This window comes from Cajanus cajan, chromosome 5, assembly GCF_000230855.2.
Source record: "Cajanus cajan strain Asha chromosome 5, NIPB_CcT2T_4, whole genome shotgun sequence".
Lineage (NCBI taxonomy): Eukaryota > Viridiplantae > Streptophyta > Magnoliopsida > Fabales > Fabaceae > Cajanus > Cajanus cajan.
Window position 1 is genome coordinate 67,578,857 of NC_138521.1, and position 26,508 is coordinate 67,605,364.

Sequence of the window (26,508 nt, forward strand, 5' to 3'; positions counted from 1 at the left end):
GAATAATTTTTTATATAATTAATCAATAAAGAATCACGATAAATATAACTTTTTAAATAAATTATTATAAAAACTAATAAAATTATCATGTATAATAAATTATTATCGAATCTAAGACGATCCTAATTAACAAGGGGTAATATAAGAAAAGTTATAATAAAAATTATTAAATGTTCTTGTTTATATATATATATATATATATATATATATATATATATATATATATATATATATATTATTTTGTATTTTGTATTTTTATTTGAACATAAATGAAAATTTAAATATTTTAATTCATCGACTTTTGTAACTTCTATATTTTTGTTTAGACTTATAAAAATGAATTATTTTAGTTTATTAACTTTTATTTTCACTTATAAATTGAAGTATTTAAACATTTAAATGTTTCTAAATTGAAGGATATTAATTAGTATAATTGTTTTGTAAGTATCTAGTTAGTGAATACTTGCACATATGAACATGTACGGGTCAAACACGAGAGCAATATTTATTTGGTACCCACCTCTACCATTCTTAGTCTTGCCATTTAGTGGATCCCAAGTAAAATAGTAAAAATATGATATTAAGAAAATACAGCCATAATTTAATCAAAATTATTTTTTTATTACATAAATCAATAACATAATTTTAACAAATCTCAAAAGCACATCTCACTTTTTTTTTTATTTAGTTTACTTCTATGCTGATCATTTATCATCAACTTGTCTTAAATTAAATCTTATATGTATTTTTACTCTATTAATATACTAACTTTTAATTTATCTAGTATTTTAACTTGTATAATGTGTATTTTTTTTATTATCATTGTTAACATTGTTACTTGCATTGTTATCACCAATATCACTATTATTACTATTTATCACTGATGACATTGTTATCATCACATAATAATATTCTTAAACCAATTTTAATAGGATAAAAAAATTTCTTAATAAAGTTTATTTTAAAACTAAAAAAAAAAAATTAAACTAAAATCACAAACAACGTCCTCACGTCTGTTGCCACTTCAACTTTCCAACCACCAAAAATCGCCAGCCCAATAAACCCGAATCAAAAAGGTCCATGACCATGGTTCTTATAGCTACCACCTTAACGATAGCGTATTTTATTCTTTGAATTATAACTTTCTCACTTTCGAAGAGATCTTTAGAAGGAATGAGGAATGTAGTTGTACAACAATTTCGTATCATTTGTGACGATTAAAATAAAAGATACAAAGAGGGAAAAAATGAGTTATAAAATAATTTATGTGATAAAGAAATAAAAATAATATTATTATATACCAAAAAGAATTTTGATATTTGGTTCACCCACAATTTTATACATCTTGCAGATAAGTTTTTAATAGTTTTGTGATGGCTTTCCAAAAATTATTTTTTGAAACGAATAAGATCCAATCAATGGGATATGAAAGAAAAAAAAAAAAAAAACTGAACAACATTTGAATGCAAAACATACATTTGTCACCATCGAAAAATCTTTGGAGGAGATGATACATAGATTTGAAGAAGATGGACTAAGGCTTGTCTGATGAAAACATATGAGAATGACATATATAGAAATCTAGACTTCAGAAACAACACGATATACAGGGAAAAACAAAAAAGGCAGGAATGCAAATGATCGAGTAGGAGTACTAGGATCCGGATGGGGATCCAGAAGCAGAGGATTCCCCGGGGAAGTTTGGAAGCAAATTAGTCCTTGTAGCGGTTCGTTTAGGCACAAACTTTCTGGCCCAAACATGCTTCCCATTGATGCTGAACTTGGCTTTGGAAGCCCCTCTGAGTATCATGTCAATGGTTGAAACCATGCGGAAAACAATGCGAGCGAAGAGCGCTTGTTCATTCGGTTGCACTTCCTGCATGTACAGCGCCTCAATGCAATCCCCATACGCCATCACAAAGAACTCTCTCACTTCCCACTCTTCAACGCGGTACCCCTTCGAGAACGTCACAAACAGCGTCCTCTCATCCGCCGCCACATTCGCCGGCCCAATCGACCCGAACCAGAACGGCCCATTGGCCCCATTCCCATGGCTGCTCCCTTGGTTTTGGCCCTCGTTCGAGTTCCTCACCATCGCTTGCTGCATGATGTCCGTGAAGGCCCTCACGCACACCTCTTGCACCACCTTCGCCACCCCCTCAACCGCGTTCACTCGGTTTTCCTGCATGAACTGAACCGATATCTCCTTGTCCACCATGCTTTGGAGAAGTGGAATCTCTGTGCTTTCCGAAGCTATTATTAAGTTGTTGCTTCTAATGCAGTTCAGACACATAACTGTTTCCTCCGCCACTTCGTTAATCAATATGTTGGGCAAGGACAACACCCTCTTCACCACGTTGCGAAACCCCACCCTCTCCAGCCACAGCCACATTGCGTATACCTGCATCGACTCGGTTGGTTCTCGGGAAAGGCTCATCACAAGGATCTTGTACAGTTCCCTGTCTGTTCTGTGGAACAGGTTGAACTCCTCTTGGCTCACGTAGAAAGAAGACCCGAAATCCATCACATGCAACACACTATCATATAATAATAATTATAATGTGAATATTTGATGAATGATCCTAGGCTTATACTTCATGGCACTTATAAATAGTGAAATTAAGAGTCTTAGGTCCCTTGTGAAAAGCTACGACCATTGGACATGAGGCGTGTCATGATGGTGAACCATGCATGTTTGGTGTGCGTTACGACTTACGTACGACCCTTGAACTTGTGGCTATTTACACTCAACAGTTTCAAGAAGAGCGTGTGAGGGTTGGCCAACTCAGATGCTCTGCAATGGATATCCGGAAGAGTGTGAGGCATGGCAGAAGAAAAGAAACTGATAGTGTTAAGAGGCTATACAGGGTGGCAATGTGTCTTTTAGTGATAAACAACAAATTGAAATGGTTATTATTGTCAGAAATCGAGATGTGCAAGCTCAGATTAATGAGTTACAAATTAACCGTCTTCGACCGTTTCTTAAGAAACACAAAACCAGTTGATTAGATCAATGGATTGGTCAAAGGAACCTGTTAATTTTATCTGATAGTAATCATGCATGTCGCAGGTTCAGTCACGGTATCCTCCCTTCGTTATCCAGCAAAGCAAAAAACTTCTTTAGTCACTCCTACCAAATCCTGAGATATCTTTCAATTAATTTCCTTAAGTTTATAAAGAAATATTAAATAATAAATACAAAAATAGTTAAGAGGAAAATATAGGGAGTTTTAGATTTAAAAAAAAAAATCACATGTTTTAACGGATACAAAGATTAATCGGTGGTAAATTTATTTAGAAGCACTTTTAAGAGAAAAAATAAGAAGAAAAAATGAAATAATTTTTTTCATAAATTAAAATTAGTTTATGCATAAGTTAATTTATAGAAAAATTTTAATATTAATTTCTCCAAAATTTTATTTTTGATTCATATATAATTTAGTTTTAATTTATGAAAATTTTTATTTCAATTGTTCTTCATATTTTTCTCTTTTAGAAATACTTTTGAAGAAACTTATCTAAATAAACTTTATATCAACTATATCAACCAGACTTTTTTAATACTAGTGATAGTATTTACATACAATAATGATATATGCATGTACAATTTTTAATATCTATGGTTTTTCAATTTTTTATCACATTATATCATTCATGTACCTGTTTTTATTTTATTTATATCTTTTTTTTCTCGCTTAATTTCAAATAACTCACAACCTTAATAATATATATATATATATAACCTCACAACCTACTAAGTATTTAGTAAGTCTAGTGGTGAAGGGTTTAATGATATGAATAATGTAAAAGGTTTTTTTCTTGTTATAATAATTGCGCACGACCACAATTTAAATTTTAAATTTTGTAATTTATACATATTGATTTGGAGTATATGTATATGAGTATATCTACATTTAAGTAATTAGACTTAAAAAAACATATTAGTGCATTATTTAATGCTATTGAGGTAATACTTTTACAAATATACAAATAAATATTTTTTATTATTTAGTAAACTACTTGAAAAAATTATAAATATGGTTTCAATGCTATTATTGTAATATTTATATAAATATGTAAATAAATATTTTCCTAAAGTATGACACAATTTTGTTATTTAATTGAAGCTTTTTAAAAAATATATAAAACATTTGATGAAAAAAATCGAATGTATATTAACATAATATATATGTAAGTAAATATACTTGAAAAACAAATTATAATATAAAATTCAATACTATCAATGTAATATATAAATGAATAATTTTTCATATATAGTATGACACAATTTGTTCTTTAATTAAGATTTCAGGGAAATAGTTTATAAAACATATTTTAAAAAGTAAAAAACCAAATATATATTAATTTATAATAAAATTTAAATAAATATTTATCAATAAATAAATAAAAAAGTATTTTCTTCTTTCTAAATTTTATAAAGCTATAAAGTGCACTTTCTTTGTTTTGATAAAAATATATATAAGATGAGAGGAATTATAGTGGAGAAACCTACATACATTAGTCGAAGTGCATCAAAATTCAAATTTATTAAATACAATTTCAGCTAAAGTTTTATAAATTTGAAAAAATTATTAATTTTGTTTACTATAATTAGTTAACTAATTTTCGATAAAAAAAATTAATCATGATAAGTGACAAATGAAGGAAAATAAGGTAAAATAAGGGTATTTCACTTAAAAAAAATTTTCACACTTTCGTTTTTAACGTGAAAAGATAAAGGAATATTTGATTGTTGAGCTTTTGCATAGAAATAGAAAAAGAAAAAAAAAAGAAAAAGAGAGAGATGAATTGCATTAGAGATGAAATTCATTGCAAAGAAATGCGAAAGAAAAAAAATATAAAGAATAAAGATAATTATAGGCAGATAAAATGTATTGTTTAGATATAAATATAGAAAAGGAAAAAGAATGAAAGTTCTTCTTTGCTTATTTAAATGAGTGAAACAGTGAACGAAAAAAATTAATAAATTTTTTTTTATACTAAGTAAAAATTTAAATGTAACTCAAAAAAGTTTAATTTTTTTTACTATATTATTATTGTATTATCATAATATTATTTTATTTTTAATGTTATTTTTTAAAATAAATATACATGAAACCTACGGTATCAAATGAAACCATGAAAACTTGAGTTTTACTTTGTTTTATCTTTCTCCTCTCAATTTCCCTTCCTCCCTTAAAACCGCCCAATTAAAAACATCATTAACTTCTCTTCTCATTCAATGCCAATTAATGTAACACATAGGGTTGAATTATCAATCTTATATTATTATTGGTAAAATAAAGTTAAAGATAATTGGCTGTATTGATTTTGGTTTTAATTCATTAGCACTTTGACCAATGGGATTTAACTTAGCTGATTGAAAGGTATATGCAAGTATTATAAACTGTTTAATACCAATTTCAATTCTCATTGATAAAAAAAAAAAAAAAATCCATTAGTGGTGGATCAATTATGCCCAAAACTTGATTATATGGTAAAAGTGTGAAAGGCTCGTCATAGGCTTAGGCACATTGTAAAAATTGATTGTTCAGTTTCGTGATCAAATTATGTGAGTTTTAATTGATACTAGGAGACAAATTTTAAAAATAGGTATGCAAAGGGAGAAAAAAGCAAGTTTTAACCAAGATAATTATACCTATTAATCATGAACAATGAGATCCACCTAATAATAAAAAATAAAAATAAAAGAATAGTATATATAACATGAAATTCGAATCTTTTTATTTTCATTATAATTTTTATTAATTAAAAAAATACCAATAAATTATAAGAATACATATTTTTTATGGGACGGAATCGACTTATGTTAAATATTAGATGAAAAGGAAGGCTAGAACTCACTCAGCGTAAAGTTTATACTTGCATCTCATATACAACTGGCTGACGATAACTTTTTTAGCTTTTACAATAATTGTATATAATTGATTGGTAACTTTTTTAACTTAAAATTGTAAAGATAATATGTTAAGCCAATCATATACAATAATCATCTTAAAATTGTTAAGATAATATTGTTAAAATTTAATACTAATATTGTTAAAATTTAATTATGATACATTATCAGCGTAAATTTTTTACTTGATCATGTATTAAAAGTCACTATTTAGTATTTCTTAATTTTTTATTAGTTGACATGTATGATTTTTTAAAAAGAAAACTTGTCTTCTCGAGTTTGTGAGTTGATCATGACCCACTCACCCCTAGAAAATTTCATAGAACACAACGTGCAACGAAAGAAACAAATCCAACCGCACAGAGGATTGAAGAATTGAGTAAGCCTCTGCCATTAACTGTACAAATCGATTTCAACAGGGCTTTTATCATCTTTCGGATCCTTTTTTCTTTCTTTTAATTGTTGAGTGCTAACAGTTGCATTCAAATTGTGATTATCTCCACAATAGTGACTATTCTCAACTTAATAAGTAGGCTTGCATTGCAGCAGGAGGGAAAGATAAGCAAAAGCTGAGATATAATATACAACTGAACAGAAGAGACTAGTCAGTTGGGTACACATAGGACAGGACATTGAGGAGTTCACAAAGTACCGTGCCATTACAATCACAAACAAACTCGAACGTGAACTAAACTCACTGGCAGGCAGCTACCAACTAAAAGGGTTATATTTGTGTCAAAAATTGAATGCACTTAGTTTCCACTACAAATGGCCAAACCAGATATATCATGCGCCTCAGCAACAGAGTGCAGATCAGTCCAAGAATATGACCTCCAAGGAGAATTTCGTGCGGCAGAAGGTTGAGGCAGTGATGACCTATTGGCTCGTGGATGAAGAGGAGGAAGAGGGCAGGGAGGAGATATTGATGTGGAGCTACTATTGCCCTCTTCACTGCTGCTCAAATTCAGACAAGATGCTCCTCGACCTATGTTGGCGGGTCGCTTTGATATTCCACCAATGTTATCTGCACAACTGCGGCTCCTCTCAATCGACACGTGGCGCGCTATTAAGTTCTTGCGTTTCTTGGCATAAGGATCCTCTGGCTTCACTATCTCTTGCATGGAGGTTGCACCTGCAGCATCTGCTAGGCTTGTGAAGGACTTGGATTTGCCACTGTAAAACTTGGATATGCCTTTCCTGAATTGCACAAAACAAAATGACATGAGTTCATAAAAATGTATTCAAGTCTAAAATCAAAAGTTAAAAATTTCACATCAGTAATTTGGTCATCAATCACTGAATCAGTAATTTCTCTCTTTGAACAGAAGGCAATGGCTAAAGTTTCGGGATATACAGTGGCACGCAAAACAGGAGCTTATATAGTGTCATTCAATCATAGTAGCTAATACCCGGAACATGACACTTTCTTTTTAACCTATTACGTACAACTTTTTGTCATCTCAGTAGTAATGGTAAGATAAGAGTTTGTTTTTAACATATTTTCTAACATACTCCTTTTTAACACGTATTATTGGTTAAAAATTACTAGAAACTACATAATTATATGATTTCTAATATATTTTAGTCAATAATAAAAAAAATGTGTTCAAAAAGTGTATTATTATTAACATTTTTGTTGGATTTGTCATCCATTATCTATTCCCAATACATCATACATAAATCCAGTTATATTAATAGATTAATGGATTGGATTAGTTTTAGACTTGGTCAATACGTAGTTAATGAACCAACCAAAATATATATTGGACATCCCCAAGGTACAAAAAGTGAAATATCTTTGGACGCAGGAGCCTTGTTGCATTTATTAGAGAGATACTAAGGTTCAGAATGGACGGTATTTGAAGAAATGTATGTCAGAAGAATGAATTACTTTGGATAAGGTTATTTACTAGAGACCAAAACATGATTTTTAATAGATACGCTGGGTATCATCCATCCATCCTATTTGTTGCAATGGGTCACAGATGGGTTAAATGGTTTAATAAGTTTTAAAATGAATTCTATCCACAAATGCATCATTAAGTTGTTTAATTTGCTTCTTAAATGAAGAAGCTCACCCTACAGCTATATTAAAGATAACAAGGCCCTACAATATTTAAACACGCCCCCACGAATATCATAGAAAGCTGCTCAATCTCAACTCACCAATCTTTTGGTGGTGGAGATCCATTGTGCCTATCAATTTCAGCACTTCTTTAAGGAAACTTCTGGAACTAGATATATTCTGTAAACCACTTACCCCTTACCCCAACCACAAAAGCAGATCACTAAATTAATTAATAGATTATCTTAAGTAAAAAAGAAAATGCTATACAACTGCTGTATGGAATTTAATTTTCTCAAGATAAATAATAGCCATAAAGCCACAAACCCACCACCTAGATGCTTCTTCCCGCAGTAGTCACTCAAGATAAATAAGGGAACAGAATCATCCTCGTTGACAACACTGGTAATAATAGACTGAGAAACCCTCAGGGGTAAAACGGTAAATTACGCGCTAAAAAACATATTTTGTGCTCTTTACTCCAAATACAAACTGAGTAACAAATCAACGATGGTAAAGGAAAAGTTTGAAGCTTGAGGAAGACCCAGTGAAGAAAAAGAGAGAAAAAAACTAACTTGACAGGCAAATCGTCCTCTAGATCGTTGATGGTATCCAAAGGGCCTTTGAAGGAGCTCTGAACCTCCACTTCGGCGGCGTCTTCCCGGTCAGAGGAATCTTCCGACGAGGTGGTGTTCCTTCCGATGGAGGAGTCGGAGCTGGAGTCGGAATCTTCGGGCGGAAAACCGCGATCGCAGATGGAGACGCAGTGGACGAAGGAGGAGCGTCCGATGGTAACTCCGTTATTTTCCAGAGCAAACGGCATCGTTTTGGCAGAGAAGAGAGGAATGAAATGAAAGAGGCAACGCAACAGACAACAGCAAAGAGGAATGGGATGAGTTTGTGAGGGTATAAATATGGGGTGGATAGCACATGCACATGGGTATCAGATTTTTTTCCCACACAGGGATAGATAAATCAATTTTTTAATCTTAAGTGTTGGTTCAATTAAACTTATAACAATTGTCGTAGAAAATAAATAAAGAATAAAGCGTCAAGGACGGTGACATCTTATCCTCATTCAATTCAATAATAACAACCCACCCAACATAACAAGTCTCTTCAGACCATGTGCTGCAATATATATAAAATAAAAAATAAAAAAAAAATTGTTTTTGATATTTTGTTTTAAATATAATAAAATATTCCTAAACTAACGTATTTTAATTCTTCTATCAAGATTATCCTTTGGAAAAATAATAAGTATTGTTATTCTTTTTACATTGGATGTTTCTGGTGAGGACCGAGAAATGGTTGACTGTGGACCGTTTGATCAGGGATTGGATATAATCTTCCGAATGGATCAAGTGGATCCCACCATTTCCTGTTTGTTCCTTTCTTTTTGCTTTTTTTTTCATAAACATCATTTACGCCGAGTCTTAAAAGTATAAGGTCTGATATTTAATAAATAATAATATTTAATTATAGAATATATTCTCTTAAGCCAATTGCGCCTTTTCCACTCATTATAATTTATAATTGGCTTCCCAGAAATTAAAAATAAAATAAAATAATCAACGTATTCCACCTTATTTAAAGGTTGAGAGATTGAGAATCTCCGTAAACTATTCAACCATTAAATATTGAAAAAACTTTATGCCACTTATATTCAAATCAAAGCTGTATTTCTTTTGACACCTAAGGATCCTTTAACTAATATTTATCCGACGAATTAAATTACTCATTGAAAATCTAATCGTTAGCGAAAATGAGAATGAAATTTAATAATTTCATATTTTTTATGCAGATATTAACAATATAAACTGTTTTTTTTTTTTTTATCAGCAATGCACTTTATTACTGTTTCTCTTAACGTAAGACTTTATTTTGTATATTTAGATGAAACACATCCTTCTACAAAAGAGCTTATAAGAAAAGGTTTTAATTTTTGTCTTTCAGATTCAAAAGGCATATTAAATTTTAGAGTCATTAATAGTAATATTTATAGGTAATTTTAACGATATAGAATATTAGTAGTTGATTTATAAAATTCCATTTATTAAACTGTATTATGTGTGCATGGTTGCATCTTTTGGGTTGGTAAATTCTGAATAGATAAATCAGAGACATGGACTAATTTATTTATTGTGGTTGATTTTCATTGTATAATAATAATAACAATAATAATAATAATAATTTTAATTCTAATGTGAAAAGATGAAGAACGAGGAGGGTGGCACGTTGCTGCAGAGGAGTGGCCGGCGGGAAGTTGTCCCTGATCTAGAAACATAAGGATGATGCCACGTGTCTCCCATAAACAAGGATTGTGCCACGTGTCTGGCAAACTGAATGTAGATAAGGCCTGCAACAACTTCTTCTGTGGACTCAACGCTATGATGATGATGGTTTGACAAACACTATTGTTCTCTTCCTATGGCGGCATCATTTGCGGAATCTCACATTTCAACCCTATGATTTTAGGGTTCTTAGCTCTTAATCAATTTTAAATAAATACAACTAATTTCGCAAAACTAATTTTAAATCATTCAAATTAACTGAAATATAATTATTTTTAATCCTATAAAATTTAATCATTTTATAAGAATTACAAATTAATTTTATAAATAAATTATGCAATTTTTCTTTTTAAAAAAATTTACCCTTATTATTAAGTCTTTTTAATCAAATTATAATATTAATATAAATAGTTATGTTAGTTGATTTTATTAAATTTATAAAATAAAATTATGATATGTCTATTTATCTTTTTATTTATTATTAAACTTTTATAGAAGAAGTAAACATATTACTCTATGTTAAAGTTTGTGCAAAAATATCAATAAGTGTAATAAATAACAATAAAAAAATTTAAAAAGTGACAGAGAACATTTATTTTTTTTAAAAAAAAATCTCATCATCCAACAATAAGAAATACATATCAACAATTTTTAATGAGAACAAAAGAAAAATAAAATTAATGTATTGTAGAAATATAATTTTGAGATGTCATTTTTATACCATCTAACTCGATGAGATCGACCTTCTCTTACTCACCCACACTAGTTCTCAAGTCAATCACCATAAAGCAAAATTATATATGGTTAGCTCCTAATAATTAACATGATATCTTGGTATAAGTATCTTCCAGGATGTCGTAATTAAGTAGATTATATTCATCTAACTCGTCAAGAAAAATATCTTTACGGAATCATTGAAAGATATATCTTGAAGACATCATATAGCATTATTCTTAAACTTAGAGATATGATGTATCACCTATATATGGGGCACCTAATATCATTTTTAACTTAAACTTTCCTTTAATTTAAGTTTCGAAGTGTCTTTATAAGTGTCTTCGTCTTTGTTGATACAGAGCAACAAAGACATTATTTCAGCCATCGGTAAACTTGCAGATTTAGATAAGAACCCTTTTGAATCCATTTTTGACTTATCGAAGACTTAAAAGTTGTCACATCAAAATCAATTATATGAAACTATCAAATGTAATTGAAGTTCAATTAAAAAAGTATTGTAAAAAGGTAAAAATAACATAAAAGTAAGTAAAAAGTTAAATTTTTTTTTTAAATCATATTATTTTGTACTAACATGTCATACTCTTTATACCTTATGAAATTTATAACTAGTAGCGAAAACAGGTATTATCTAAGGTTATCGTACTATCATATCCTAGATGTACTAATCATAATATATACATATACAAAAAATTTACACCAACATTTGAAACACTAAACACACACGTGTGTATATATATGTGTGTGTGCATATACAATAATCCAAAAGAAATGACTTTAATGTAATATAAGTTGTCGGTCAAACAACTACAATAAAAGGTAATATAAAAGTAGCCCTCCAATTATGTTGCCATCTATCAACATGACCTCAAAATAAGCTTTATCAATAACTTATCACCATTCTACTCACATGCCAAGTATAATCATCATAGTTTAACTGCATGAAAATATGCAAGGACAAATTAGAGCTTAAAGAATCAACATAAATAGTATAAAAGTAAAAACAACTATACTATCAACATAACAACCCAACTTACTAGCACACAATACCAACTTACAACTTTTAACACAACATAACATAACATGTTTTCAACTTGAACAACACAATATCACTCCTCAATTTGTAACATAACAACACATCTTGTAATAAGTCAAAATCACATATGAATAACACAACTCAATCAACACATCATATGCACAACACAACAATTATATGTATCATCACACATTTCAATTAAGAGATCTCCTATAACACAAGTGAATAGTTTAAGTGACTTTATCTGAACAAACAATCCGATATTTTCAATCCAACTAGATCAACAACCACATGGAATATTAATCTTTAATAACATGATTTCTCCTACTTAAATTATGAAGTCTAACATTCTTGTCATAGTAAAACAGTTTGGGTATGAGCTTACCACGACATTAGCTAACATAACCAACCACCTATGAGATTAGTCCACCAATTACCCTCCAAATACTATGCCCTTCTAGTACTTAGTTAGGAATTTTTGTCTCTGACCTTGTACCGTACTCTAAAATGTTCATTTTATATATGTATGTCTCAATTTTATCCACATACGAATCAACAATTGATCGTTTATAGTCAATATGTTTCGATCTAACCCACATATCGCATCAACTAATATTTTAGAGAAGACTCAACTATCATTTTCAAGGGTTAACTTCCTAAGAAGGATTTTTCAACAAATTAGAACCTTAGAGCATCACAAAACAATATACTCATAATGGAATATGCAACTTCAAAACAACTTTTCCTCTAATCCTAAGTCAATTAACGCAATACAATTACTCAACAACATCATACAATACAACTTAACTTTTAACCATTTAACTAAATAACATGTAACTCAGCTCAACAAAATCAATCATACACGATCCTAGATCAATGTATAAAGATTCAACAACATACATCACATTCACCATATTTATCATAAACAACAAGTTAAAACAAGAAAACTCATACTCGACATTATCCACATTGTGCTTGGTGACATTGGGACAAGGAGTCCTCTATCTCGTCTACACCTCAAGTCATACAACTTGTGTAACATCTCAAGTTTTATAAAATTATTAAAATGATATTTTGATTAGTTAAAGGAGTTTTTGTAAAATATTTTAGAAACTTTTAATAATTATGATTGTTTTAATTAAATAATAAAAATTTGCAAAAAAATATTTTCTATAATGTTTATTGGAGTAATATGTGTTTTATGGTGTTTTATTATATATATATATATATATTATTTTTATTGAGTGCAAGTATAAAATAAATATTATAATATTTACTTAAATTATGTAAAGAATGTCTTTGTATTTGACGAGGCATACTTTTTATAATAAATTAAAATAAAAGTTACGCAAAAAAAAATTGTGTATAAGATTGAAAATAAAAGAAAATTAATAATGTGTGTCACTTCAATAAATAAATAAAAAAAACTAGGTGTGATGGAAGAAAAAAAATAGAAAAGTTAAGAAAAAACTCTCATTGGTTTACCCATTTCGTTTTACTGATAAATTGAAAAATCATACAAAATCTTACGATATAAATTATCAAAACTTGTATGTTTTAAATACTAGTATTTTGAAGAAAAAAAATCTAATTAAATATGACTAAATTTTTACATTTTCTTACAATCAAATACATCCGTACTCCATTAAAATATTTTAAATATTTTTAGAAATATTTGTTTTGATTTAAAATAAAATAAATTCATTAATATTTTAGTTCATATATTACACTGACTAAATATTTATTATATATAATTAATATTTTTAATAAATTATATAAATAAATATTATATTTAAATATATAAATTATATTTAAAATTTTATATATAAATTATATTTTAAATTATTGTAATAATTTATATTATATAATAATATTTTTATTTATTAATAATTTATTTTAAAAATATTAAAATTTAGTTCATAAATAATTATAATAAATAAAAATTAAATAAGATAAAAACAAATAAATAATTAAAAGATTCAAAAAAACTTTAAAAATATTCTCTTACAAAATATATATTTGTGCTTAATATATGAAAATACTTTTCGATCGTTTTTATAATTTTTTTAGAGATTAAAAAAATAAATATTTGTGTCGATAGCTGGGATACCGAATCAAACCCCTAAACCCTCCTCAGAGTATCGCCATGAAACGTAGCAACTATAGACACAACTTGCGAAGGGAACTTCGTTCGACATCATTCAAGATATAATCTTTCTTCAATTTTGGGTGAAGGGGTGCTTTGATTTTGAGGAATTTATAGTATTCCTGATTTTGATCAACCCTCCAAATTTCCTTCATACCATGAATTTCTTCTTCAAACAACATTTCCATTAATTTCCGAAGAGTGTCACTGCGTGGATTTTCCCTATGGCGTATACGAGCTGATGACTTTCTCATCCTTCACCGCTTTTCGAGCTTCGCATTACCGCACTCTTACTCAGGTAAGAGCTTCTGACAAAGGGTTAGTCACAACAACACCTAATTCTGATTCTTGGTTTGTAAAGATTGTTTCTACTCTCTTTCTTCGCTCTGACTCTTTGGATGATAGCTTTGTGGCTTATTTTCGTCAACACTTAACTCCTTCTCATGTGTTGGAGGTTGTTAGAAGGCTTAACAATCCCAACTTAGGTTTCAAGTTCTTTCAGTTCACTATGGAGAGGTTGAATATGTCTCACTCATTCTGGACTTATAACATGCTTTTGAGGTCCCTTTGTCAATCAGGTCTCCACAATACAGCAAAAATGTTGTATGATTCTATGAGGTCTGTTGGCCAATTGCCTGATTCCAGGCTTTTGGGATTTTTGGTTTCTTCTTTTGCATTGGCTGATAGGTTTGACGTTTCAAAGGAATTACTTGCTGAAGCTCAGTGCAATGGGGTTCAAGTAAATTTCATTGTTTATAATAACTTCTTAAACATATTGATAAAACACAGTAAATTAGATGATGCCATTTGTCTGTTTAGGGAGCTTACGAGATCACATTCTCATCTAGAAACCGTCACCTTCAACATTTTAATCCAAGGTTTGTGCACAGCCGGAGAAGTTGATGAAGCTTTTGAGCTTCTCAGTGACATGAGAAGTTTTGGTTGTTCCCCTGACATAGTTACGTATAACACTTTGTTACATGGTTTATGTAGAATTGACCAGGTTGATAGAGCAAGGGGTTTACTAAGAGAAGTTTGTTTGAAATGTGAGTTTGCTCCTAATGTTGTGAGCTATACAACGGTGATATCAGGTTATTGCAGATTGAGTAAGATGAAGGAGGCCTCCTCTCTTCTTGATGAGATGGTTAGATCTGGAATCAAGCCTAATGCATTTACGTATAGTGCCCTTGTTGATGGCTTTGTTAAGGCAGGTGACATGGCTTCTGCACTAGGCATGCACAAGAAGATGATATTTCACGGTTGTACTGCCAATGTTGTTACATTAACTTCTCTAATTGATGGCTATTGCCGAGTGGGATGGGTGAACCATGGCTTGCACCTGTGGCATGAAATGAATGCAAGAAACATTCCTTCAAATTTGTATACTTTCTCTGTTCTTATCAGTGCTCTGTGCAAGAGCAATAGACTGCATGAAGCTCGTGACCTTTTGAGACTGTTGAAACAGAGTGAAATTGTTCCACAGTCTTTTGTCTACAACCCTGTCATTGACGGATATTGCAAATCTGGTAACATTGATGAAGCTAATGCAATTGTAGCAGAAATGGAAGAGAAGTGCAAGCCTGATAAGTTGACATTTACCATTCTTATTATTGGGCATTGTATGAAAGGAAGAATGGATGAAGCAATTGGTATCTTTTACAAGATGTTGGCAGCTGGTTGTTCCCCAGATGACATCACACTTAGAACCTTAAGTTCATGTCTTTTGAAGGCTGGGATGCCTGGTGAGGCTGCCCGGGTTAAGGAAACTTTATTTGAGAACCAGGGCACCTTACTGAAAAAATCTTATCATGATAGTATAAATGCTGATAAGTCAATTCCTGTTCATTAAAGTACTACTTCAAATCAGTGGTTAGACTTAGAAACTGCCTTCCACTGTTTTGCTTTGGGGCATAATACATTCACCAGGCAGTGTGTCTCTTTAGTGGAGATTATCAAATCAAGGGAATTTGAATTTGCCAGTCCCTCCAAGATTTTGCAGATAATTTTGGAACTTGCAGGTAGGTATGGTTTCCTCTTGTTATCTTTTTTCTAAGTTAGTTTTTCAACTAAAATTGAATTTTTGTTTATGCTAACTTGGTTATACACTTATACAAGAAGCTATTGGTGTGACACCTTTTTCAAGGAGAAGATGACAGAAAATTGGTTAAGGTGATTTGAACTCATACGAAAAATGCCAATAGAGGCACCAGTAAGGAGAGTAGATCACATGGCTTTTAGCCTTGTGAAAGAGGGCTAGAAAGGAAATCAAGAAGGACATTAGAAGAAATTATTTAAGGGGATCTCATGATAAATAATATCCCTAGAATTTGGTTGTTAACCTAGCCCAATAGCTTCATGTAATTTATGTAGCTGACTTTACCCAAGAAGATAAATTTGTTGGTTCTATTGTCTTGAATTTCTTTATCATGCATCTATAAATGGAAGCTTCTTTGTGTTGTTCTGCTAATGGATTTTTTTGGGGGTAGAGGTTGGCCATTGGCGTGCTGTATTACATGTTTCATGTTCTTTATTTGTCTATTTTACCTTTATTTCTTCGTGTAGATTTTGAGGATTTTATATCCTCTTGCATTTGTATCCCTCCTTTCTCAATAAATTTTTTGTTAATAAAGAAATGTAATTCAGATTATTTTTCTAGGTCCAGTATTAACAATTTCTCATGTTTCGTGCATATGATATCGAGTGTGCATGTTTTTTTTGTCCTTAAATTACACGTGGTGTGAGTGAAATGGGAAAAAAATTATCAACATTTGGAAGAAATTCACCAATTTTTTTACCCTGTATTACATTGTATCATAGCACTCCTGATATTGGTTAGTTCTGTTGCACTAGGAAAATGGTTTTAAATCCTCTGATTGAAAGTTAATCACGTTCAGGACTTTATAATACAATCTGGATTGACCTGTATTAGAAGGGAATCAAAATTTGATGGTTTAAGTATTTGTAAGAATTAGCTGTTTCTTTTTCCGCTGGTAAGCCTGGCATTGCTAGCTTGAGTTGCAACTGTGAACTGTCAACTTCACGGGGGGAAAAGCTGTAAATCACTGATGAATTGATTCGATGGCCTTTTATTTTAAGGTTCATTGAAATGATTTATAAAATGAATTAACGTATAATGTTTTTTTTTTTTTCTTTTTTGCATGATACACTTTTGTTTTAATTTCTCGTATCTAACTTTTCTATAAACATCTATAAATTTATAAAGCATTTTGGAAAGTTAGGAATCAAATACTTATCTCAATTGAAATGCTCTTCTATGTTTGAAACTAATTCAGATCGGAACTTTTAAAGGACGATAAATGACTCCTACACCAGTAAACTATAAAGCACTAGCATATTAGTTCACCAGGCACGTTTTCATGGAAAAGAGTTTTATATTGGGCTGTTAGTTGCAAATATGACCTCCAATAGCTAAAATGCTAAATATTCATGATCCATCGATAAACTATGCTAAAAGAAATTCACAATTAATGTTGTTAGGATACTGGTTTGGGCCTAAAGCCCAATAAGCTGAGCTCAACACAAAGTTAGTTACAATTGTTGACGCGGCTAGTTGGTTAGGAGAGGCACCCTAGTTATAGGGAATGGGGACTGCAATGATGAAGGCATGAGGAATCTTTTCTGTTAGAACCTTGAGAGGTTGACATGGAGAAAGTCATCTCTTCTATGAGGAGCATTAGCTTTGGGATTACATGGGTTATCTTTTGTGATAGTTTTCCTTATTTGAAATCAATAATATTGTGTGTTTCTATTAAATCTAGTTCCTAACAAATGTCCAATGATTTAAAATTAGATTCAGTGATTACTTTTTGGTGAATAAATTAGATTTAGTGATACGAGCCCTATACATCTAGTGGTAAATTTAATTAAAAATAGGGTCGTGTGTTTTATTACCACAAAATGTTTATAAACGCATTTTGGTTCTTTTAGCTGTATGTATTTGGTATACAAATAAAATGTATGTGATTCCTAACAGAAAATCACAAGTATTATTATATGTTTGGCTATAGTTTTTTTTATTTAAAATAATTGTTTCTATTTCTTATAAGACATTATAAAAATTAGTAGTCAAACTTTACTTATTTTCCGATTGAATTAAATTAGTCTTAAACAAAATCTTAGAATACTGATGTGAAAGTAAAAAAAAAAAAAAAAATCTCTAAAACAAAATCTTATAACACTGATGTATAAGAAAAAAAATGTTACATAAATAAGCTATTTTAAAAATGAAATAAATCAAATATGCACTTTATATAAGAAAAATAAAGTTATTGGATTTTAAGCGGATTTGTAGTGAATATTTTCTTCAAGAAGTCGAGAAGGCCTAGAATTTCGTGTCTTAAAAAAAGCATCTGTAGTGTTAGCAAAGCCGAAGAACTTGCACTTATGACATTTATAGCGTATAAGCAATTCACTTATCACATCAACATTTTTTCTCTCTTTTTCTTAAGCAACGGAGTTTTTATAAATAATTTTACTAAAATTTAAACAACCCATTTTAACATCTAAATAATGAAAAGAGGTGATGTAAAACAACCCACGCTACAGTTAGCCTTAGATAAAAGTTTTTTGAAAAAAAAATAAGAAACGTGGAATGGCTTGTCATAATCGATCATGGCGCTCAGTACACGGCCATTCTCAGCAGTGGCGTTTAAAATGGCACCAAATCCCTTTGCAAGAGGTTTAACGTTTTAGGGCATGACCATTCTTTAATTTTCCGATAATTCGATTTTTATGCAAAATGGTAGTACTGAACTTTAATCGATGTAGCCAGGATCGTAAATACTATGTTTTGGATTGAAACAAGCGAAGAGTATCACTGAAGGATTATATAGCACAAATAGTAATAACGAGATGGAGTAACCAAGCAAAGTTTATTGCATCGGGACAAATGATAACTTCTTGTGCCCAGGTTTCAAACAGCATGCTATCGTTAAATTGCTATAGATTGTGGAACACGAGTTTATAATTTCTATGATACTCTCTGACGCATAATTTACAGTGTGATTTTGCAGCGAGTTCGGCATCAACGAGAATGGGCATACCTAACCCCAAACTTATTTTAAACATAAACATCAACATATACTAGAAATTATCATCGCAGTACACAATGACATTTCGCCTTTTAAGATGGACAATACAAAGCATGACGTGCAAGGTGCAGTTATCTCATACAATTTAAGCCACCACAGGATACGATGCACAAGTTGCAACACCTGAAATTAAATCAACGGGGTTAGCAAAAGCCAGCAGTGCAAAATAACTAATCTCGTCTTTATAAATGTAGAATTATAACATTAATATCAACAACTCTAGAGAGGCCTAATTTTAACCAGAAAATAAAGGGAACTTAGATTTTTTATAATTGCTCCTCGGTTTCACAATCTAACTTCGCTACACTATGCCAATCATTCAGACAGAGCAGTACAATTGGGTGAGGTCACGTTGGGTGAAAAACTTCGGAAAAAATTGGTAGTTAGTCTGGGATGTGTCAAGGACAGTGTTCTTTTTTTGCTACGCCAATGAATTTAATGACTCTCGGGATTTAATACGTTCTTCTACGAATAACAATCCCAGGTATACAGAAGACTAATTAAGAAAAATTATGTTTGTTAGAAAAGGGGAAAAAATGCTCCAGATAATGTTCCAGATAAATTTTCTAAGTTGAAAAAAAGAATTGCTTTATTACTCCTTTTTTAATTAGTGCGAGACTAGTTCCCTTTAAAACTTTAACTATTCTTTAAGAATTTAGGTCGTGTGGATGCTTACCGCACATATTCTTCCCAAATTCCATCTTGAAGTAGCCGTTGTCACCCCAGTCACCTCCCCATGAGTTTTTAATGATCCAATATGGAACACCATCTTCAACACCATACCCAACAGCAAGAACAGCATGATTTACATCCTGCCACGCAAGTTCATATTTTATTAGCGTCCAACGAATGACTTCTAAAGCCTCTACATCTTAGTTTAGAATTATAGACACGCAAAATACATGTACCATAGATCTCGTCAATGGGCATATAATTAAGATTCATGATGCTAACAGTTATAAACACGCATCGAGAACAGCAACTGTGTTTCGAGATGCCATAAATAGGACATAAACAATAGATGCATTGGCCTTGTTGCTAAACATTTGGTTCTGAAAATTGCATTAAACACTAGATTGAGAAGGATCGGGTATTCTCTGTAGAATACTCACCGTGGGCTTGCTGCCACAAGTATCACTAGTGTAAACTCCTTTCTTGTAGAATCGGAAGCCGTTCACCACCTCAAATGCCACACTAACTGGCCGAACAAAAGCAACTGCGTGTTTCAATTCATCCTCAGCACCCTACACCCGAGACAAAACTAAAAACATTTGAAAATCACATATAGAAGAAGTCGAGATATGAATTATCTGATTCTGTCATGTATTTCAGAGTCGACAGCAATGTTACAATAAATGACACATCAAGCAGAAAACTATCTATCCGTTTAATTACCAAGGTGATATTAACAGAGTCAACGACTCGAACAGCAACGTTTTCAGCTGTAAATTTGCAGACACCATCTTGTCCGGTGTAGGGATATGCTTCCTCTGTGTCAATGCCACCGTTGAATTTAATGTATTCAAAGGCTTGGGACGGCAAACCACCGTTGCAGCCGAAGTTATTGAAAGCACCGGCACAATCCACTAGCTGCTGTTCAGAAAGAGAGATATTTTTCTTAAAAGCCTGCGCGTAAGCTGCCTCCAAGGCTCCAGTTGTGCTGCAGATGACAAGTGTTACGGTTAGAAGCGTGATAAATTCGAATATTTTCCCATTCTAATCATTTTCTTTGGCTTTATAAGAAACCTGAATGTCCAGCACGATCCGCAGTGGCCTTGATCTTTAACTTCGCTGACTATACCTTCTTTTCTCCAGTCTTTCTGCACACAAGAAAACAAATTCATACACAAACAAGGCTCCTCAAATGCAAGAATTTAAAAAAAAAAAAAAAAAAAAAAAGCAAGCATAAGGGCCCAGTTGCAGTCTAATAGCCAATAGGTATTAGGGAAATGGATATGGATATGGAAGAGTAAAGTCTCACTTTAATATCTGATATTGAATCAGTCGTTTATTTCAATCCCTAACTTAACTAAAAAATTCATCTTCCTAGCTTTAAAAAACATTATTCACGTTAGTTCTTTTACAATAGGGTTTACATCTACTTTCTCCTCCATTTCTTTTCCATCTCATTTTTCTTTCCGTTTCCTTTTCCACTTCTCATCACGTCACTTATCAGTTATCACACATTTTAGTTTCTCTCTTTTTCTTTTCTTTCTTCTTTACAACCATTCACCGTGACTGACATGAATAACTTTATCCAAAGTCAGGTGTAGAGTGAAATTTAAGTAAAATTATCAAACAGTCACAACAACTACGCGACATTCTCCTTCTATGCAGAGATAGACTCCGTCTATTCAGTTACATAACTTACATTATCAAACATTAACACCAGACGGTAGCGTACTACAAGCCAAAATGCGCATTACTTGGTTTAAAACGAAAGTTCACACGATCGCCTCGTTCATTTATTACACGAAATGAAGCAGTAACAGTAAGAGTTACATTGAATGAAAGTACCTCGTCTGGAAGAGCGGCATCGGTGAGCCTGTGGTTGCCTCTGTGCGTGGCGGAGCAATTCTGAGCGGCGCCGAGTCTGTGTCTCGCGAACTCCTCCCAAGTCCAGTCAGCAAAATCTGCGAGACCAGAGTTCACAATTTTCATATCGAATCAAAATCAAAGTGCGAAACAGAGAGAAAGAGTGAGAGAGTGAGCACTGAGCACAAACGATTAATGCCGAGCGTGTACGAGAGAGGCCTCTTGTTGGTGGATCTGATGAGTCTGAGGTTATCGGAGAAGATCCGGAAGCGGTGCCTAATCTCATCGACGGAGTGGTAGCGCTTGCCGTGCCGGCGAGCGAAACGCGCGAAGGAGAGAGCGTGGCGGCTCTGTCCTATGGCGTCGAGGACCTGCGATTCCAAGTCCGATACAAGACGGATAGGGTTGGATTCGTCGAAGGTGGAGCCTGCGGCGGCGAAGGCGGCGGCGCAGAACAGAAATATCAGCAGCGACAACCGTGCCATCTTTCTTCTTCAGTGAGATATTTCTTTTGCTGTTTGCTATTGGTTGGTTTTATGAAGATGGGAATTGGTCACTGCTGCTATGCAAAATGACCAAATTGTCCTCCACTTATTTTTGCTCTTCCTTCCATCGTTCTTTCTCTCACATTATTTGATATTGTGGAAAAATGGAATAATATTAATTTATTGCCCTCGAGTTAAATGTGTTATCATTAAAAAGGATAAAGAATATTAACTTAATATGTCATGTGTCCAAATGTATTTATTTTAATTTTTTTATAACACTATCTTCCTTGCAAGTTTTATATGGGAAATATTAAATTTATTTTTTTATTTAAAAACTTCTTTATGGATTAGTAAAAGAATTTTGATAAAAAAATATGCAACTTTTTTATTCAAAATTGCATATAATTAACGGATTTTCTAATCTTTAATAGTAAATGTAGTATAATAATTTTTGTCTAATAAAATATTATTTATTTGTATTTAATAATTCTATCCGTATAAATTAGAATAAAATATATATATAATAACTCAATGTATGAGTTATTTTTGCATCCCAAAATATTCAAAAGACAAATTTAAAATAGAATTATTATTATAATTCTAATAAAATATTTTATTAGCTGAAAGATAATTTCTTTTAAAGTTCACTATAATTAAATGCTTTTGTGATATTATATAACGAGGTTGAATTTATAACGAGGAAAACAACAAGTATTTAATAAATATCAAATTTAAAGTAATTGTATTTGTAGTTATTAAATTATTGTGATTCAAAAATGAAATGATAATATTATTTATTTATTTGTTTATTTTTATGATTTAGATATATTTTTAATCTTTTAAATTTAGGATAAATTTATTTTTGGTCCTTCAAATTTAAAATTATTATTTTTAATTCCTATAATTTTTAAAAATTTTATTTTAATCTCTTATATTAGTAATAATATATCTGAAAGTAATAAATTGAAACAATTATGCATTATCAATTAGATTTAATGTGTTATTCTCACTAACAGGGATACCACTAGTTAAATTTTATGTGACATATTTTTTTAACAAAATTTGAATATAAGGACTACAACAAATTTTTTTTTTTAAATTACAAGGATTAAAATGATCAATTTTTAAATTTGAAAGACTAAAAATAAATTTACCTTAAATTTAATAAACTAAAAAAAATTGACCAAGTCCTCACGCTAAGTGTAAAATCTCATGCTCAACTTCAAGTTTCTAGAGAGTTATATAAGAAAAATTTTAAGTTTCCACGTTCAGGATGGAATTTCATGCTTAATGCTAGCCCCCTAGAGACCCACTTAGTTTTGACACTAAATGTGAAACTCACATTCAGGCTCAACCTTTTAAATACACTTCCCAATTCTCATGTTGAGCGTGAAAATCCAGTGTCATCCTTAAAAAATAGATTTTTAAGCATTAATGAAGAACACCCCAAATCTCCAAATTTTTTTAACTTAGACAATAACCTAAACATGCAACCACAAAACTTTCCATTTTGTTACAGCATGCAATTCAGAATTAAAGGAAAAAGGAACATGCATCAACATTCAATCCTCCTTATTTAAACGTGCCAAAAAATTAAACTCAACCACAAATGTCAAAGATTCTTAAACAAGATTAAGCTTTCCAAAATTATAAACAATCAAACAACTCATATGATAACTAAATTCAGCTCTCCTTCCCTCGATTCCTGTGACACCCTCTACCCCAACATTAATGCACAATAAATGTAAACAATAATTTTTTTTTCTCTTTAGTAAATAAAGTCTTTCATAGTTGACAACCTCTTTCATGGATAAAATAATTGTCTCAATTATCATCAAGTAGAAGATTCACATTCGTAACTCATAAATCATAAAAAGGTCAACACATAAGTATCAAAACTCAAGAAATCATATAAAAGAAAATATAGATTAATTCCAGCAAAGGTGGTAGTGCCTCCTAGTTAGGAATTAATTTATAACTTTTAAATCATGTAATAAAATAGTATGACAAAGATATACATTTTGGTCTTTTCTCAAGAACGTTCAAAATTACAAAAGAAGAGAAAAGGATTTTAAAACAATAATATCTCAAACTAAGCCTAGCTATGCCCGATGTCACATCCTATCAGAGCATGCCCAACTGAACCCTTTAGCCTCATCACCAACATCCTCATGATGATGATCACCTGCAACATAATTTAAACATATACAAGAACAACAAGGGAGTGAGAAACATCTCACTCAGTTTCAGGTGTAGAAATAAAGGTTAGATAGCACCCACACACACACAACAAATATAAGTCACATGTAAACAATACACATACATCATTAATATCACATATACACTCATTTATCATGCAATGATATCATGGACTCGACTCACAAATGCATGCATGTGGCGCCATATGGAAGTTTCACGTATCATCAATAGTGACCCTAAGGTACACCTGGTTACATCACTGGTGACCCTAAGGTACACCTTGTTAGCAAGTTACATCACTGGTGACCCTAAGGTACACCTTGTTAGCAAGTTACATCACTGGTATGCGGCCTCAGCGGCACACTTGGAATAATATATGCATATGATGCATGTCATACATTCATTATTTCATTAACTCAACATTTGACTTATTACAGAATTTCATTTAGTACATCATGTCATCATTTTTTATATTTTTATAATCACAGCTTGTCTCAATAGTCCATTTTTTAGGTCTCATGTCTTTTGTCCGTATTTCACATAGTCATGTCATAAATACTCCTCATAAGGTCCGCATAGGAATTCACAAAGGACATTCTTATTCATATTAAAACTTATTCATTGTTAATGACGTAATCATTTATTATTTCCAACAAAGAATAAAGTAGAGCAACCAGAAAATAAGACAAAACAACGGCAAGGGATTGGGGTTACATAATCATTTATTATTTTCAACAAGGAACAGAGCAGAGAAAACAGAAATAAAATAGAACAACGACAAGGGATTGGGGGCCAATCCGATAATCAAACTATCCAACAATTATCCCCATACTCCCGAGCGAGGTTTCTCACTCCCCCTTACTTGGATCAGCGGAGCTGAAACTTGGGCAGGACCTCCTCCTCTGGATTTCCTCTTTCTTTCCCTCTCTTTCTCTCTCTTTCTCTCTCTCTCTCTCTCTCTCTTTCTCTCTCTCTCTCTCTCTCTCTCTCTCTCTCTAAGATTTTCACTTCTCACTCAGTTATAAAATTTTCACCCCCCTGCCCCTATTTATAGGCATCCTGGCGCACCCAGAACGGCCCGTACTGATTTCGGAACGGCCCGTTCCGAATTCTTCAAACATGGGCAAATTTTTCAACTGGAACGGCCCGTTCCAAAATCAAAACGGCCCGTTTTCAAAAAGCAGAACGACCCGTTCTAAAGTACATTTTTACACAGATTGACCTTAATCGGAACGCCCAGTTTCTAACTCAACTTTTTAAGCATTTTTAGAAATTCGGAACGGCCCGTTTCACTTTGGGAACAGCCCGTTCCGGAAAAACCCAAATAGGCCATTTTACACATTTGGAACGGCCTGTTCCACTTTTGGAACGGGTCGTTCTACTTCCTCAAAAACAGTTTATTTTCATTGTCTGGAACGGCCCGTTCCACTTTCGGAACAGCCCGTTCCAGTGTAAAGAAACAGAATTTTATATAAAAATTTTCGTAAATAATTAAATTATTACAAACTTATAAAAAATTCAATAAAAACCCCTTTTAATTAACTAAAATAACTAAGAAAAATATTCTTCATAAATATAAAAACAAATAATAATTGATATTGTACTAGTAGAAATTCCGGGGTGTTATAATTCCTAACTTTCAAAGTGAGGAGAGAAAGAAAGAGAAGAGAGAAAAAGGAAGAGAAGAACTTTGAGCTTTGAAGAACCTTCGCACTAAACCCACTTTGGTTCTTGGTCACACGAAACATAGTTCTTCCACACACTCAAGGACCTCTCTATCTTGACTTAGAAACTTGAAGGAAGAAAAGAGGAGAGTTTAACCAGTGACTTTTGTTTTCTCCACCAGCATACCTGTACCTCTCTCATGAAGCCTAATATTACATCAAGAATAAGAGAGATCAAAAGAAAACAACTACTACTTTGACAGTTGTTTTTCGCACAATAATAACCAATAGATTTATTATTATCATTATTATATTTAT

General features: G+C 31.7%; 4 protein-coding genes across 5 annotated transcripts; 1 reads left to right on the forward strand and 3 right to left on the reverse strand.

Moving 5' to 3' along the window:
* Window positions 1-1,486: 1,486 nt before the first annotated feature.
* On the reverse strand, window positions 1,487-3,111 carry LOC109809782 (uncharacterized). The gene has a single exon (XM_083074186.1). The coding sequence runs from the start codon at window positions 2,522-2,524 to the stop codon at window positions 1,655-1,657; it is 870 nt and encodes a 289-aa protein (XP_082930312.1). The 5' UTR covers window positions 2,525-3,111; the 3' UTR covers window positions 1,487-1,654.
* A 3,365-nt stretch (window positions 3,112-6,476) lies between these two features.
* On the reverse strand, window positions 6,477-8,952 carry LOC109809925 (uncharacterized). The gene is made up of 2 exons (XM_020373353.2): window positions 8,558-8,952; window positions 6,477-7,114 (listed from the first exon to the last, which is right to left on the reverse strand). Exons 1-2 carry the CDS (start codon window positions 8,803-8,805, stop codon window positions 6,670-6,672), a joined length of 693 nt encoding a protein of 230 aa, XP_020228942.1. The 5' UTR covers window positions 8,806-8,952; the 3' UTR covers window positions 6,477-6,669.
* Window positions 8,953-14,136: 5,184 nt separating this feature from the next.
* Window positions 14,137-16,848, forward strand: LOC109808650 (Pentatricopeptide repeat (PPR) superfamily protein). 2 transcript variants are annotated; one of them, XM_083075786.1, is made up of 2 exons: window positions 14,137-16,211; window positions 16,309-16,848. In XM_083075786.1, the coding sequence occupies exon 1, from the start codon at window positions 14,435-14,437 to the stop codon at window positions 16,040-16,042; it is 1,608 nt and encodes a 535-aa protein (XP_082931912.1). In that variant the 5' UTR covers window positions 14,137-14,434; the 3' UTR covers window positions 16,043-16,211; window positions 16,309-16,848. The 2 variants fall into 2 exon arrangements, with proteins under 2 accessions (XP_082931912.1, XP_029128896.1); XM_029273063.2 differs by having other exon boundaries at window positions 16,312-16,848.
* A 2,218-nt stretch (window positions 16,849-19,066) lies between these two features.
* On the reverse strand, window positions 19,067-22,361 carry LOC109808138 (pro-cathepsin H). The gene is made up of 7 exons (XM_020371000.3): window positions 22,030-22,361; window positions 21,822-21,937; window positions 21,051-21,124; window positions 20,700-20,964; window positions 20,417-20,548; window positions 19,981-20,116; window positions 19,067-19,427 (listed from the first exon to the last, which is right to left on the reverse strand). Exons 1-7 carry the CDS (start codon window positions 22,322-22,324, stop codon window positions 19,390-19,392), a joined length of 1,056 nt encoding a protein of 351 aa, XP_020226589.2. The 5' UTR covers window positions 22,325-22,361; the 3' UTR covers window positions 19,067-19,389.
* Window positions 22,362-26,508: the final 4,147 nt, after the last annotated feature.